This window comes from Borostomias antarcticus, assembly GCF_949987555.1.
Source record: "Borostomias antarcticus genome assembly, chromosome: 3".
Classification (NCBI taxonomy): domain Eukaryota; kingdom Metazoa; phylum Chordata; class Actinopteri; order Stomiiformes; family Stomiidae; genus Borostomias; species Borostomias antarcticus.
In genome coordinates, this window is record NC_140236.1 from 26,913,292 (window position 1) to 26,930,995 (window position 17,704).

The 17,704-nt window shown below is 48.6% G+C and overlaps 1 protein-coding gene across 1 annotated transcript; it reads right to left on the reverse strand.

Moving 5' to 3' along the window:
• Nucleotides 1–9,156: 9,156 nt before the first annotated feature.
• LOC311307298 (uncharacterized protein) lies at nucleotides 9,157–14,782 on the reverse strand (the record flags this gene model as incomplete). Its single annotated transcript, XM_084436093.1, has 10 exons — nucleotides 9,157–9,208; nucleotides 9,424–9,680; nucleotides 9,861–10,207; nucleotides 10,310–10,522; nucleotides 10,636–11,430; nucleotides 11,694–11,851; nucleotides 11,992–12,452; nucleotides 12,554–12,652; nucleotides 12,750–12,786; nucleotides 14,706–14,782. The coding sequence occupies 10 exons, from the start codon at nucleotides 14,780–14,782 to the stop codon at nucleotides 9,157–9,159; spliced, it is 2,496 nt and encodes an 831-aa protein (XP_084292219.1).
• Between the last annotated feature and the right edge of the window lie 2,922 nt (nucleotides 14,783–17,704).

Here is a 17,704-nt window from a genome sequence, read left to right on the forward strand (position 1 = left end):
CAACTGTTTCTCAAGCACGTTCTCTGCTGCAGACCTTTCTCTCTCTCTCCATACTGTCCCAGGCGGTGCGCGCGTAACTCTGTTCTCTTGACAAGCAGGGGCAGGACACATGACGTTTGAAAACTGTGTGTGCAGGGTGTACGTACGAAGTTTTGTACAACCTTATCGAGGGTGGAGAAAGGCTGTTTTGCAGTGTGGGGGGGGGTGGAACTTTACATCCTCCTCCTGGATGGAGATCGGCTGTGTTGCCGTTTGGGGGGGGGGCTGCTGTGGAGAGGTCATGGCCCCTGTTGGGGTGAGGGCTGCTGTGGAGAGGTCATGGCCCCTGTTGGGGTGGGGGCTGGGGTGTTGGGTTTGGCTGGCAGTGGGGGGGGGTGACCCATTGTCATCCAAGTAGGCAGTTTCCGTAGTGTAGTGGTTATCACGTTCGCCTAACACGCGAAAGGTCCCCGTTTCGAAACCGGGTGGAAACATTGCTTTAATTTTTCCATTGTACATCATTCCCGTGTCCTGTAGATTTGACTAATAAACCAACTCAAACGGCTATGGACAAATGTCACCAAATGTTCCCCTCCTGCAGTCACATGCTCTCCTACCCTAATCTGTCTAAGTTCTGATTGTTTGTCTCAATGCTCTCATTCACACTCGCACTGAGATCTGTGTGTGTTGTTGATAGATAACCTGATAAAAGAGTCATTATACAACAGGTAGTTCCGGTCCTCGATTCTGATTGGCTGGAAGCGGTTGAAAGATACTGCATTCAATCCAATGCATTACTACCTAGCTTTCCATCCTTGTGTAGCTAATGTGGCAGCATTGTTAGCATCTAGAGTGCAGTAGCAGCACAAGCTCATCTGATAGTGCTACATTGCAATCGTTTTGTGCTAGCATTCTAGGATGACCCTTGCTACAATATTTCAACACTTTCTGCACATCTGAAGTGATTTGTGGGGCATATCTCTAACTAGCTACATGAAGCCACTATTGATATTGTTGTGTTAATAGTTGGTGAAAAGGACAAGTTCACAAAGAAACTAATTTGTTCGTTCATCTAGCGATGGATGTTCCAGTGATTTTAGAACAGCTAGGGTGGTTTTAGGCACTCCGTTTCTTGCCGGGCATAACAACACCCCTGTTGTTATGGGAGGCTGCTGTGGAGAGGTCATGGCCCCCACTAGCCATTGGCTAGTCATCAGGGGACTGGGGGGATTCTGGTTTGTACTGTGTGATGTTTGATGCCTAAGTGAATAGGTGTGGCAGTACAGTTCGTTTTTATAAGCCATGAATATGCTTTCAACAGTTTCCGTAGTGTAGTGGTTATCACGTTCGCCTCACACGCGAAAGGTCCCCGGTTCGAGACCGGGCGGAAACATTGCTTGAACTTTTCCATTGTACATCATTCTTGTAGATTTGACAATATCATTCATGCTAGCTGTTCTGAAATCACTATTAACCTGGCCCTTTACGATATGAAGTCCTACGTACTAGTGCGTTGGTGGTATAGTGGTGAGCATAGCTGCCTTCCAAGCAGTTGACCCGGGTTCGATTCCCGGCAAACGCAAAAGGCAAAATTATGTGTGGTGTGGTGCTTTAGACTGTTGCCTCCTAGATTCAATTCACACTACTCATTGTTTAGTAATGGTGAGACATGTTTCTGGCCACACTTGATAACTCATTTGAAATTGCTCCAAATGCAAATAGCACTGCTGCAAGGAAAAAAAAGACTGAACTCTCAACTGTTTCTCAAGCACGTTCTCTGCTGCAGACCTTTCTCTCTCTCTCCATACTGTCCCAGGCGGTGCGCGTGTAACTCTGTTCTCTTGACAAGCAGGGGCAGGACACATGACGTTTGAAAACTGTGTGTGCAGGGTGTACGTACGAAGTTTTGTACAACCTTATCGAGGGTGGAGAAAGGCTGTTTTGCAGTGTGGGGGGGGGTGGAACTTTACATCCTCCTCCTGGATGGAGATCGGCTGTGTTGCCGTTTGGGGGGGGGGCTGCTGTGGAGAGGTCATGGCCCCTGTTGGGGTGAGGGCTGCTGTGGAGAGGTCATGGCCCCTGTTGGGGTGGGGGCTGGGGGTGTTGGGTTTGGCTGGCAGTGGGGGGGGTGACCCATTGTCATCCATGTAGGCAGTTTCCGTAGTGTAGTGGTTATCACGTTCGCCTAACACGCGAAAGGTCCCCGGTTTGAAACCGGGCGGAAACATTGCTTTAATTTTTCCATTGTACATCATTCCCGTGTCCTGTAGATTTGACTAATAAACCAACTCAAACGGCTATGGACAAATGTCACCAAATGTTCCCCTCCTGCAGTCACATGCTCTCCTACCCTAATCTGTCTAAGTTCTGATTGTTTGTCTCAATGCTCTCATTCACACTCGCACTGAGATCTGTGTGTGTTGTTGATAGATAACCTGATAAAAGAGTCATTATACAACAGGTAGTTCCGGTCCTCGATTCTGATTGGCTGGAAGCGGTTGAAAGATACTGCATTCAATCCAATGCATTACTACCTAGCTTTCCATCCTTGTGTAGCTAATGTGGCAGCATTGTTAGCATCTAGAGTGCAGTAGCAGCACAAGCTCATCTGATAGTGCTACATTGCAATCGTTTTGTGCTAGCATTCTAGGATGACCCTTGCTACAATATTTCAACACTTTCTGCACATCTGAAGTGATTTGTGGGGCATATCTCTAACTAGCTACATGAAGCCACTATTGATATTGTTGTGTTAATAGTTGGTGAAAAGGACAAGTTCACAAAGAAACTAATTTGTTCGTTCATCTAGCGATGGATGTTCCAGTGATTTTAGAACAGCTAGGGTGGTTTTAGGCACTCCGTTTCTTGCCGGGCATAACAACACCCCTGTTGTTATGGGAGGCTGCTGTGGAGAGGTCAAGGCCCCCATTAGCCATTGGCTAGTCATCAGGGGACTGGGGGGATTCTGGTTTGTACTGTGTGATGTTTGATGCCTAAGTGAATAGGTGTGGCAGTACAGTTCGTTTTTATAAGCCATGAATATGCTTTCAACAGTTTCCGTAGTGTAGTGGTTATCACGTTCGCCTCACACGCGAAAGGTCCCGGTTCGAGACCGGGCGGAAACATTGCTTGAACTTTTCCATTGTACATCATTCCCGTGTCCTGTAGATTTGACTAATAAACCAACTCAAACGGCTATGGACAAATGTCACCAAATGTTCCCCTCCTGCAGTCACATGCTCTCCTACCCTAATCTGTCTAAGTTCTGATTGTTTGTCTCAATGCTCTCATTCACACTTGCACTGAGATCTGTGTGTGTTGTTGATAGATAACCTGATAAAAGAGTCATTATACAACAGGTAGTTCCGGTCCTCGATTCTGATTGGCTGGAAGCGGTTGAAAGATACTGCATTCAATCCAATGCATTACTACCTAGCTTTCCATCCTTGTGTAGCTAATGTGGCAGCATTGTTAGCATCTAGAGTGCAGTAGCAGCACAAGCTCATCTGATAGTGCTACATTGCAATCGTTTTGTGCTAGCATTCTAGGATGACCCTTGCTACAATATTTCAACACTTTCTGCACATCTGAAGTGATTTGTGGGGCATATCTCTAACTAGCTACATGAAGCCACTATTGATATTGTTGTGTTAATAGTTGGTGAAAAGGACAAGTTCACAAAGAAACTAATTTGTTCGTTCATCTAGCGATGGATGTTCCAGTGATTTTAGAACAGCTAGGGTGGTTTTAGGCACTCCGTTTCTTGCCGGGCATAACAACACCCCTGTTGTTATGGGAGGCTGCTGTGGAGAGGTCATGGCCCCCACTAGCCATTGGCTAGTCATCAGGGGACTGGGGGGATTCTGGTTTGTACTGTGTGATGTTTGATGCCTAAGTGAATAGGTGTGGCAGTACAGTTCGTTTTTATAAGCCATGAATATGCTTTCAACAGTTTCTGTAGTGTAGTGGTTATCACGTTCGCCTCACACGCGAAAGGTCCCCGGTTCGAGACCGGGCGGAAACATTGCTTGAACTTTTCCATTGTACATCATTCTTGTAGATTTGACAATATCATTCATGCTAGCTGTTCTGAAATCACTATTAACCTGGCCCTTTACGATATGAAGTCCTACGTACTAGTGCGTTGGTGGTATAGTGGTGAGCATAGCTGCCTTCCAAGCAGTTGACCAGGGTTCGATTCCCGGCCAACGCAAAAGGCAAGATTATGTGTGGTGTGGTGCTTTAGACTGTTGCCTCCTAGATTCAATTCACACTACTCATTGTTTAGTAATGGTGAGACATGTTTCTGGCCACACTTGATAACTCATTTGAAATTGCTCCAAATGCAAATAGCACTGCTGCAAGGAAAAAAAAGACTGAACTCTCAACTGTTTCTCAAGCACGTTCTCTGCTGCAGACCTTTCTCTCTCTCTCCATACTGTCCCAGGCGGTGCGCGCGTAACTCTGTTCTCTTGACAAGCAGGGGCAGGACACATGACGTTTGAAAACTGTGTGTGCAGGGTGTACGTACGAAGTTTTGTACAACCTTATCGAGGGTGGAGAAAGGCTGTTTTGCAGTGTGGGGGGGGGTGGAACTTTACATCCTCCTCCTGGATGGAGATCGGCTGTGTTGCCGTTTGGGGGGGGGGCTGCTGTGGAGAGGTCATGGCCCCTGTTGGGGTGAGGGCTGCTGTGGAGAGGTCATGGCCCCTGTTGGGGTGGGGGCTGGGGTGTTGGGTTTGGCTGGCAGTGGGGGGGGTGACCCATTGTCATCCAAGTAGGCAGTTTCCGTAGTGTAGTGGTTATCACGTTCGCCTAACACGCGAAAGGTCCCCGGTTCGAAACCGGGTGGAAACATTGCTTTAATTTTTCCATTGTACATCATTCCCGTGTCCTGTAGATTTGACTAATAAACCAACTCAAACGGCTATGGACAAATGTCACCAAATGTTCCCCTCCTGCAGTCACATGCTCTCCTACCCTAATCTGTCTAAGTTCTGATTGTTTGTCTCAATGCTCTCATTCACACTCGCACTGAGATCTGTGTGTGTTGTTGATAGATAACCTGATAAAAGAGTCATTATACAACAGGTAGTTCCGGTCCTCGATTCTGATTGGCTGGAAGCGGTTGAAAGATACTGCATTCAATCCAATGCATTACTACCTAGCTTTCCATCCTTGTGTAGCTAATGTGGCAGCATTGTTAGCATCTAGAGTGCAGTAGCAGCACAAGCTCATCTGATAGTGCTACATTGCAATCGTTTTGTGCTAGCATTCTAGGATGACCCTTGCTACAATATTTCAACACTTTCTGCACATCTGAAGTGATTTGTGGGGCATATCTCTAACTAGCTACATGAAGCCACTATTGATATTGTTGTGTTAATAGTTGGTGAAAAGGACAAGTTCACAAAGAAACTAATTTGTTCGTTCATCTAGCGATGGATGTTCCAGTGATTTTAGAACAGCTAGGGTGGTTTTAGGCACTCCGTTTCTTGCCGGGCATAACAACACCCCTGTTGTTATGGGAGGCTGCTGTGGAGAGGTCATGGCCCCCACTAGCCATTGGCTAGTCATCAGGGGACTGGGGGGATTCTGGTTTGTACTGTGTGATGTTTGATGCCTAAGTGAATAGGTGTGGCAGTACAGTTTGTTTTTATAAGCCATGAATATGCTTTCAACAGTTTCCGTAGTGTAGTGGTTATCACGTTCGCCTCACACGCGAAAGGTCCCCGGTTCGAGACCGGGCGGAAACATTGCTTGAACTTTTCCATTGTACATCATTCTTGTAGATTTGACAATATCATTCATGCTAGCTGTTCTGAAATCACTATTAACCTGGCCCTTTACGATATGAAGTCCTACGTACTAGTGCGTTGGTGGTATAGTGGTGAGCATAGCTGCCTTCCAAGCAGTTGACCCGGGTTCGATTCCCGGCCAAGGCAAAATTATGTGTGGTGTGGTGCTTTAGACTGTTGCCTCCTAGATTCAATTCACACTACTCATTGTTTAGTAATGGTGAGACATGTTTCTGGCCACACTTGATAACTCATTTGAAATTGCTCCAAATGCAAATAGCACTGCTGCAAGGAAAAAAAAGACTGAACTCTCAACTGTTTCTCAAGCACGTTCTCTGCTGCAGACCTTTCTCTCTCTCTCCATACTGTCCCAGGCGGTGCGCGCGTAACTCTGTTCTCTTGACAAGCAGGGGCAGGACACATGACGTTTGAAAACTGTGTGTGCAGGGTGTACGTACGAAGTTTTGTACAACCTTATCGAGGGTGGAGAAAGGCTGTTTTGCAGTGTGGGGGGGGGGTGGAACTTTACATCCTCCTCCTGGATGGAGATCGGCTGTGTTGCCGTTTGGGGGGGGGCTGCTGTGGAGAGGTCATGGCCCCTGTTGTGGTGAGGGCTGCTGTGGAGAGGTCATGGCCCCTGTTGGGGTGGGGGCTGGGGGTGTTGGGTTTGGCTGGCAGTGTGGGAGGGGGCCCATTGTCTTCCAAGTAGGCAGTTTCCGTAGTGTAGTGGTTATCACGTTCGCCTAACACGCGAAAGGTCCCCGGTTCGAAACCGGGTGGAAACATTGCTTTAATTTTTCCATTGTACATCATTCCCGTGTCCTGTAGATTTGACTAATAAACCAACTCAAACGGCTATGGACAAATGTCACCAAATGTTCCCCTCCTGCAGTCACATGCTCTCCTACCCTAATCTGTCTAAGTTCTGATTGTTTGTCTCAATGCTCTCATTCACACTCGCACTGAGATCTGTGTGTGTTGTTGATAGATAACCTGATAAAAGAGTCATTATACAACAGGTAGTTCCGGTCCTCGATTCTGATTGGCTGGAAGCGGTTGAAAGATACTGCATTCAATCCAATGCATTACTACCTAGCTTTCCATCCTTGTGTAGCTAATGTGGCAGCATTGTTAGCATCTAGAGTGGAGTAGCAGCACAAGCTCATCTGATAGTGCTACATTGCAATCGTTTTGTGCTAGCATTCTAGGATGACCCTTGCTACAATATTTCAACACTTTCTGCACATCTGAAGTGATTTGTGGGGCATATCTCTAACTAGCTACATGAAGCCACTATTGATATTGTTGTGTTAATAGTTGGTGAAAAGGACAAGTTCACAAAGAAACTAATTTGTTCGTTCATCTAGCGATGGATGTTCCAGTGATTTTAGAACAGCTAGGGTGGTTTTAGGCACTCCGTTTCTTGCCGGGCATAACAACACCCCTGTTGTTATGGGAGGCTGCTGTGGAGAGGTCATGGCCCCCACTAGCCATTGGCTAGTCATCAGGGGACTGGGGGGATTCTGGTTTGTACTGTGTGATGTTTGATGCCTAAGTGAATAGGTGTGGCAGTACAGTTCGTTTTTATAAGCCATGAATATGCTTTCAACAGTTTCCGTAGTGTAGTGGTTATCACGTTGCGCACGGCAATATGCACATTGTTCTAGTCTGGCCCCCTGCGACCCCCTGCGGCCTCCTGAGCGGCGCCGTTGATATAGGGGTTCACTGAATATCACTGAAGTGATCTATCAAGAACTGATGAATTTTACACACTTGGCCTTTAAGATAGCACGACATATTCAGTGAGCCATAGGGCTCCATTGTAATCGCCAAGGTAGAGATCCAAGGTCGCCGGTTCAATCCCCACCTCCGACGCAAAATGTCCAAGTGTCCTCAACAAGACGCTGAACCCCAAATTGCTTGTGGGTGGCTCTCAATTGACTCCCCTGACTAAATAAAGGTTTCCATTCAATACCAAGACATTTCCACCAGCTAGTTATAGCTATGAACTATCTATTCTATGAATGAATTGAAAATCAACACATTATAAGTTAACAAACAAACATGATATAGGGTGTATGTTACACACTTGGCCTTTAAGATATCAATACATATTCAGTGAGCCATAGGGCTCCATGTCCAAGTGTCCTTAGCAAGACGCTGAATCCCAAATTGCTTGTGGGTGGCTCTCAATTGACTCCCCTGACTAAATAAAGGTTTCCATTCAATACCAAGACATTTCCACCAGCTAGTTATAGCTATGAACTATCTATTCTATGAATGAATTGAAAATCAACACACAAGTTAAAAAAAGAAACATTTTAATAAAAACAGATATTCACAATAATAACATATATACAATATAATACAACTCCTTCCTCTTACTTCCTCTTCATCTCCTCCAGCCACTGTTCGACCGTCTTCCCCCCAGACGTCTGAGCACAGAATGTGGTGTTCTTAAAACGGCTGTGCCCCGTTTCCTTTGTTTTAGGCAACCCACACTTTTTGCACCTGTATGTGTCATAGGACTTGTGCGGCCTGACCTGGGTGGCCTGGGCCTCCTCCATTTTCTTCTTCCTCCAGGCTGTGGTCTTGGGGAGCTGGGGACCTGGAGGAACCGGGGGCACAGGGAGGGCCGTAGCAGGAGGCAGAGGGGTGGTGTGAAGGAGTGGGGCAGGGAGGGCCGTAGCAGGAGGCAGAGGGGTGGTGTGAGGGAGTGGGGCAGGGAGGGCCGTAGCAGGAGGCAGAGGGGTGGTGTGAGGGAGTGGGGCAGGGAGGGCCGTAGCAGGAGGCAGAGGGGTGCTGTGAGGGAGTGGGGCAGGGAGGGCCGTAGCAGGAGGCAGAGGGGTGCTGTGAGGGAGTGGGGCAGGGAGGGCCGTAGCAGGAGGCAGAGGGGTGCTGTGAGGGAGTGGGGCAGGGAGGGCCGTAGCAGGAGGCAGAGGGGTGATGTGAAGGAGCGGGGCAGGGTCAGAGGTGGACCGGTGTATTGAAACCCTGCCCCTTTGGGGAGCCTCTCCACTCCTGTCCTCTGGCACAGTGAAGAAAGTTTCTGTATGCTGCTGCTGACGCACTCCACTATCAGCTGGTGGTAAGTGGGCGGGGGCGTCAGCAGCAGGTACCTCCACACTGGGTCTCCATGGCGTTGGGTCCAGGATGGCCCGCTCCTGGTTCCTCTGCCTTTTGTTGTGCCTGCACAAACAGAGCAATAACATTCAGTACACCAATTAATTAAATATATATTAATAACATAGTTTGAATAGTATTGGTTTATTATAAGTACGTACCACTGGCTGAGGGTCAGCTTATTGACCTGAAACAAGCGGATCTCTGTCTTGGCCTGGAGGTCTGGACTGCCGTCGACCAGGTCTTTGATCCTCCGCTAGTCCCGGAGGATGGTCGCCCAGCGGTCCAACCTCACCCCAGCAATGGTCCTGCCGGCAGGGTGGAGGAGACACAGCTCTCTGAAAATGGCCTCCACAAGGCGGCTACTGTCCGGCCACTGAGAACGCCCTACACCTTGTCCAAGAAGGCAGCTGGATGGAGAGAAAAGGCAAATAAGTAAACAAATGGCTGCTATTGAGTAAAGAAGTAAACAAATGAGTGTTATAAAGTGTGTGACTGACAAAATACAGCTCTCTCTACATACCGCTTCAGACTGTCCACTCCTGGAGTGACAGCCGTCTTTGAGCGACTAGTCCAGAAGCGCCCCTTCACTAGTCGGTCCCGGAACCTCTCAGGGTAGGTCACCGCCTTCTTGTCATCCGGGGTCAGCTTCTCCCAGAGAGCTATGATCTCCAGCACCTTCTGCCTGGAGATCCACGCCTGGTCCCTCAGACTGAGCAGTGCGTGTCCCAGGCGGACCACATGCTGGTACCCCGGCGCTCCATCTGGTCCCAGGAAGTCCTGAGAAGAAAAGGAAATCAACAAGATGATTATTAAAAACCAAATTCAATTTTTTTCAAGGTCAAGGTAGTTTTATTTGGCACATGTACAGTAATACAGGGTAAAACATGCAGTGAAAGGGGGGTGCTGAGTCACTGTGCATTTCCCTGCATGTCTAGTGTGATCTACAGTAAATCTTACATTGTCATCCTCTGGCGCCGCAGCACCCTCCTGCTCGGCTGGGTTGTCCCTCGCTGGACCGGGCTGTGAGGGAGGCGCTGGACCAGGCTGTGAGGGAGGCGCTGGACCAGGCTGTGAGGGAGGTGCTGGACCGGGCTGAGAGGGAGGTGCCCTGGGTAGAGGAGGCAGGAGGTCTTCCAGGACAATGGTAGGATCTAGATCCTCCTCGTTGCCCAGATCGATCCCCTCGTCGTCCTCCAACTCAAAGTCCTCCTCCCTCACTCCATCAGGCACCTCTGGGTCCCTGGTGAGCTCTTCTGGTTCTTCTCCAATCTGGGAGAGGAGGTAGTCCAGTCCGATGAGCTCACCTGAAACAAAGTACAGAAAGGGTTTACTTACTGGTGTGTGTGTGTGTGTGTGTTCTGTGTAAGAACCTGAGAGAGAGTGCAAGGGAGAGAGAGAATACATACCAGTGTATGGAACAGGGTGCGTGAAGTCCTCAGCTATCTTACAAGCCAACAACTCTTCAGTGAGGGAGTTGATGGCCTGTTTCAGGCGGCCGTCATAGCTGTGGATGGATGGTCCGTAGTGCCCCTCCACAGCTATCCCAGCCCGGTCCTCATTCCACCTGGTGAGCCCCTCCAGGAGGAAGGCATGGTAGTGGCCCCCCCTCAGGCGAGTTCCTTTAAAAAATGAAACAAGATTTTTTTGTAGTAATAAACTCTCACCCAACGTCCAGCCACTGGTTAAGTGAACATGAGCTTAACAACATCTGTTTAAATGTCTGAGTATATACCTGGAATGAACCGGTTCAGGTGGAGGTGAAAGGACTCCAGTGACGACGACCCCCGGGAGCAGCGGAACACAGGCAGGAGGAGCCCTCCCTTCTTCTCCCTGCCTGTCTGGGTGTACATCTGCACACCGGGGGGATCCTGGATGCACTCCAGGTGACGCCGCTGGCTGTCCCAGATGACCTCAATCTTCCGGTGGTCCAGGAACGGAACGCCCAGGGTGTCGGTGGAGCTCCAGAAGTCCCTGAAGAGATCCTTCAGACGCCGCTCGGTCTCCTGCACCCCACGAGTGCGGCGGCGACAGTGCCTGGCCAGCTCCTTCTTCGAGATGCTGTTGGACACCTGGGCGTCGCTGATGGGTCCCAGGGAGGAAGCCTCCAGTAGCGCACGCTTGGCCGCCATCAGCAGGTCTACATCCTCTCTGCACCACTCGAATATGCAGCCTGACAGGCGGCTCAGAAACAAGCCGTAGAGAGGATGGCAGTCCGTGGTCACTCCCCCAGCCAGCCGGCGGGTGAAGTGCCAGATGTCCAGCCGGACCGCAAGCTTGTCCCACTGGCTGAACATGGCTGCCGCTTTGCCCGGGCCATGGGCAGAGCAGCAGTCCCGGTCCACATACAGCAGCACGGGAGGTGGGACCCCCGCGTCCTGGTAGCGCTGCTGCAGGCCTGCTGTCATGGGGAGCAGGTCCACTCCCTCCGCCTCTGTCAGGACCGTTATGAGCACCTGCCCCAGCTCGTTGGCCACGTTGGTGGCCCAGGCTGCCCTCCCCTGGAGCTTGCCGCCAGCTTCTTGGTCACCTAACAACAAACAGATGTATAACATAGGGATGACATTAATATATCTATATTTCACAGGGATACAATTCATGTTTTCATTCTGCCATTCATTGTTACCTTCTTTGTGGAGTCCATATTCAAGATGGACCCATACACGGAGGTGATCCGGGCCTTCATCTCCTCCATCCTGGTCACCAAATCAGCAGCGCGGACGGTCAGCAGCCAACGGGGTGAGGGCACAGGGATCATGGGAATCGGAGGCAGGACGGTTCTCACCGCAGCACCCGGGACAGCAAACTTCTTGCAGGTGCTGAGGTAGAGGATGGTCTGGGCCTTCCAGCGCTCGCTGTGCTGCTCCCTGATCTGGTTGTACAGCCGGGTGGTGCTGTTCCCCAGAGTCCTCTCCCTCATCAGCTTCACCACCTTTATGTCACAGGCCAGACTGATGGAGAGATGGGCAGATAAGACAATCATTAGTTATAGGATAACTTGAATCAGCAGGGCTTTTTTTTTTAATAATCTATTTTGCATAAAAGCTGTGTGTCCACTCACTGGTAGGTAAGAACAGCTGGAAACAGGCACCTGCGTCCGGGCTCCAGCTGATCCAGGATGTCGAGGGACCAGGAAGTGTACTTCTTGGTACAGCGTCGGCACTCCAGGTACTCCGTAGCCAGGAAGTACCACCCTTCCAGGTCCAGGACCTTGCGCACAACTTTATAAAGGCCACAGCTTGTGAGCGCATGCTCCTTGCACGGCCGACTGCAGGACTTCAGGGCGTGGTTCTTGCAGTCTGGCTGGGTGCACACAAACTTGTAGGCCCACAAGCGGTACGGCATCCACAGGCAGAGCGGGCGGAGGAAGAACCCATCTGGAGAAGCCGGAGGTTGGTGGAAGATGTTGGGCAGCGGAGGGGGGTGATACCAGAGGGTCAGGTCGCTCTTGATGACCGCTTTCCCACTGGCATCGGCTTTGAAGAGCGCCTTGCTCACCCACTGGTGCTGCTCTTTAGGGAGGGTTTTAATCCACCCATCAGGCAGAAGAACCTGTGAAAGAGAGAACACATTAGGTTCAGCTCTCTCTGTGTGTGTGTGTGTGTGTGTGTGTGTGTGTGTGTGTGTGTGTGTGTGTGCGCGTGTTTGATTACCTCTTTGTGAGTGACAGGCGGAGGCTGTGGCCTGATTCTCAGTCTGTCCAAGGCTAGGGATGGAGGAGCTGGCAGGGTGGTGGCGGTTGGAGGAACAACCTGTGAAAGACAGACATTAGGTTATTACAAATTATTATTGTTATTAATAATAATAATAATAATAATGATAATAATAACAATAAGAATGATTGATTACCTCTGGCTCAGTGATGACCTCTGGCTGAGCAACAGGCCTGTCAGCCAACAACAAGGATGTTGGAGCTGGAGCTACACAGTTAATAAAACAAAGGTTAATCTACCATAATATTGCACAACAGTTTAACTTTAACACAATACTTTAATTTGGTACAGAATTGCATTAATTTATTACTACAATGCAGTGTGCAAAGAGTTGAATTGAAATGATTGCAGCCAAATAACAAAGTAAATAGTGGAAGCCACACCAAGATGAGTGTTTCTCAGAGTGTTAATATGATTGGCTAGATGAGAAGACAAGACGAGCTATAGCCAGTGACTATACCAGTGATGGAGAGAGAGCACCAACACTACCATGCAGAGCAGGAGTAAAGCAGTGACATTTACTACAACTACAACGTACGACTACCACATGATTCCACTTAACATGTCACTTACAGAATAACCTGTTTGCAATGACAGAAAGAGGAGTAAACAAAACCTCTATTCATATATTCATGATACTCTATAGAGCGATAAAGACAAATATACACATTGACATACCGACTACATCTGGGAGATCAGACCAGAATGAGCACTCCTCCATCAGCTCTTCATCAGTGATCTCAACTGCCACTAATGTAGTTGGACCTGACTGAGTTGCTGCAAAGAGACAGAGAGGTGAGGAGAGGACACACACACACTCCTCCAAACTACTGTATTTGTGGTCAAAAACACACATCTACAATGTAGATCATTTTAAAACTCACAAATGTAAAATCTGAATCAAATGTATTCTTACACGGCTGGATGGTAGGGGGTGAAACCCGCCGTCTCACAGACCTGGCCACCACAGGTGGGAGAGCTGCAAAAGATTATGGGACACTTTTACACACACATTCACACACAAACACACACACCTACAATGTAGATCATTTTAAAACTCATAAATTTAAAATCTGAATCAGGTTTGAAATCCATTATTTAACAAAAAAGGAAAAAGACAGAGAGTTAATATACAACAGCTAGGCCTTCAGTTGATTTTTCTTTTACTGTCTCTACAGAAAACAGGGCTCTACCACCCCCTCCCCCCCAGACACACCTCTGCCACCCCCTCCCCCCAGACACACCTTTACAGAAAACGGGGCTCTACCACCCCCCCCCCCAGACACACCTGTGCCACCCCCTCCCCCCAGACACACCTTTACAGAAAACAGGGCTCTCACAGGACTCTAGCCCCCTCCCCTCCCCCACACACCCTCTGCTGACGAATACACAGTCCCAGTAGTACTTAACCTTGGCACAAAACAGGTCTACCACCCCCTCACCCCAGACACACCCACACCCTCTCCACAACTCCCTCTCTTACAGAGTGTACCAGAAACTAAACCAAGACACCAGCACTTTCACCAACTAGCCATAGCTATGAAGTAACTGTATGAAAGAAAGTAAAAATGATTTCTTATTTTATTTTAAAAAGCTTCACGTTTTATTCTGACTGAACTAGGAACGAGTCCCAGAGTCCCAAACACTGCTGTAGGCTAGCTCACTGTAGCGTTACAGACAACTAGAGTTGGATCGACCGTGCGCTCACTGTAGATCACTGTAGATCACTGTAGCCTACTGTAGATTACTGTAGATCACTGTAGATTACTGTAGCCTACTGTAGATTACTGTAGATCACTGTAGCCTACTGTAGATTACTGTAGATCACTGTAGATTACTGTAGCCTACTGTAGATTACTGTAGCCTACCCTTTCACCAAAAATAATTCATTGATGCCTTTCTTAGCTCATCGGCGACTTTTGTCGTTGTAACGTCGCCAGCATTATCGGCCACCGAGCCTCACTGTATGCCTCACTGTAGCTAATACTGTAAGTCAACATGCGGCAAAATAACAAAAAGCGACAGTGCGGTCGCTGTAGGTTAGGCTACTGTGGCCTACCATTTCACCAGAAAATAATTAATTCAGACTTACTTTTCCACGCCAACGACGTCGTGTCTCTCAAAATGTGTCTCCGTCTCCCGACTGTAAATCCGTCCCCGGTGTCCCATCTCGTCGTCTTTGCTTTCGCCGTTCGAATGCAGCGCGCGCGAGGAGCTCGAAAGGTCCCCGGTTCGAGACCGGGCGGAAACATTGCTTGAACTTTTCCATTGTACATCATTCTTGTAGATTTGACAATATCATTCATGCTAGCTGTTCTGAAATCACTATTAACCTGGCCCTTTACGATATGAAGTCCTACGTACTAGTGCGTTGGTGGTATAGTGGTGAGCATAGCTGCCTTCCAAGCAGTTGACCCGGGTTCGATTCCCGGCCAACGCAAAAGGCAAAATTATGTGTGGTGTGGTGCTTTAGACTGTTGCCTCCTAGATTCAATTCACACTACTCATTGTTTAGTAATGGTGAGACATGTTTCTGGCCACACTTGATAACTCATTTGAAATTGCTCCAAATGCAAATAGCACTGCTGCAAGGAAAAAAAAGACTGAACTCTCAACTGTTTCTCAAGCACGTTCTCTGCTGCAGACCTTTCTCTCTCTCTCCATACTGTCCCAGGCGGTGCGCGCGTAACTCTGTTCTCTTGACAAGCAGGGGCAGGACACATGACGTTTGAAAACTGTGTGTGCAGGGTGTACGTACGAAGTTTTGTACAACCTTATCGAGGGTGGAGAAAGGCTGTTTTGCAGTGTGGGGGGGGGTGGAACTTTACATCCTCCTCCTGGATGGAGATCGGCTGTGTTGCCGTTTGGGGGGGGGGCTGCTGTGGAGAGGTCATGGCCCCTGTTGGGGTGAGGGCTGCTGTGGAGAGGTCATGGCCCCTGTTGGGGTGGGGGCTGGGGGTGTTGGGTTTGGCTGGCAGTGGGGGGGGTGACCCATTGTCATCCAAGTAGGCAGTTTCCGTAGTGTAGTGGTTATCACGTTCGCCTAACACGCGAAAGGTCCCCGGTTTGAAACCGGGCGGAAACATTGCTTTAATTTTTCCATTGTACATCATTCCCGTGTCCTGTAGATTTGACTAATAAACCAACTCAAACGGCTATGGACAAATGTCACCAAATGTTCCCCTCCTGCAGTCACATGCTCTCCTACCCTAATCTGTCTAAGTTCTGATTGTTTGTCTCAATGCTCTCATTCACACTCGCACTGAGATCTGTGTGTGTTGTTGATAGATAACCTGATAAAAGAGTCATTATACAACAGGTAGTTCCGGTCCTCGATTCTGATTGGCTGGAAGCGGTTGAAAGATACTGCATTCAATCCAATGCATTACTACCTAGCTTTCCATCCTTGTGTAGCTAATGTGGCAGCATTGTTAGCATCTAGAGTGCAGTAGCAGCACAAGCTCATCTGATAGTGCTACATTGCAATCGTTTTGTGCTAGCATTCTAGGATGACCCTTGCTACAATATTTCAACACTTTCTGCACATCTGAAGTGATTTGTGGGGCATATCTCTAACTAGCTACATGAAGCCACTATTGATATTGTTGTGTTAATAGTTGGTGAAAAGGACAAGTTCACAAAGAAACTAATTTGTTCGTTCATCTAGCGATGGATGTTCCAGTGATTTTAGAACAGCTAGGGTGGTTTTAGGCACTCCGTTTCTTGCCGGGCATAACAACACCCCTGTTGTTATGGGAGGCTGCTGTGGAGAGGTCATGGCCCCCACTAGCCATTGGCTAGTCATCAGGGGACTGGGGGGATTCTGGTTTGTACTGTGTGATGTTTGATGCCTAAGTGAATAGGTGTGGCAGTACAGTTCGTTTTTATAAGCCATGAATATGCTTTCAACAGTTTCCGTAGTGTAGTGGTTATCACGTTCGCCTCACACGCGAAAGGTCCCCGGTTCGAGACCGGGCGGAAACATTGCTTGAATTTTTCCATTGTACATCATTCTTGTAGATTTGACAATATCATTCATGCTAGCTGTTCTGAAATCACTATTAACCTGGCCCTTTACGATATGAAGTCCTACGTACTAGTGCGTTGGTGGTATAGTGGTGAGCATAGCTGCCTTCCAAGCAGTTGACCCGGGTTCGATTCCCGGCCAACACAAAAGGCAAAATTATGTGTGGTGTGGTGCTTTAGACTGTTGCCTCCTAGATTCAATTCACACTACTCATTGTTTAGTAATGGTGAGACATGTTTCTGGCCACACTTGATAACTCATTTGAAATTGCTCCAAATGCAAATAGCACTGCTGCAAGGAAAAAAAAGACTGAACTCTCAACTGTTTCTCAAGCACGTTCTCTGCTGCAGACCTTTCTCTCTCTCTCCATACTGTCCCAGGCGGTGCGCGCGTAACTCTGTTCTCTTGACAAGCAGGGGCAGGACACATGACGTTTGAAAACTGTGTGTGCAGGGTGTACGTACGAAGTTTTGTACAACCTTATCGAGGGTGGAGAAAGGCTGTTTTGCAGTGTGGGGGGGGGTGGAACTTTACATCCTCCTCCTGGATGGAGATCGGCTGTGTTGCCGTTTGGGGGGGGGGGCTGCTGTGGAGAGGTCATGGCCCCTGTTGGGGTGAGGGCTGCTGTGGAGAGGTCATGGCCCCTGTTGGGGTGGGGGCTGGGGGTGTTGGGTTTGGCTGGCAGTGGGGGGGGTGACCCATTGTCATCCAAGTAGGCAGTTTCCGTAGTGTAGTGGTTATCACGTTCGCCTAACACGCGAAAGGTCCCCGGTTTGAAACCGGGCGGAAACATTGCTTTAATTTTTCCATTGTACATCATTCCCGTGTCCTGTAGATTTGACTAATAAACCAACTCAAACGGCTATGGACAAATGTCACCAAATGTTCCCCTCCTGCAGTCACATGCTCTCCTACCCTAATCTGTCTAAGTTCTGATTGTTTGTCTCAATGCTCTCATTCACACTCGCACTGAGATCTGTGTGTGTTGTTGATAGATAACCTGATAAAAGAGTCATTATACAACAGGTAGTTCCGGTCCTCGATTCTGATTGGCTGGAAGCGGT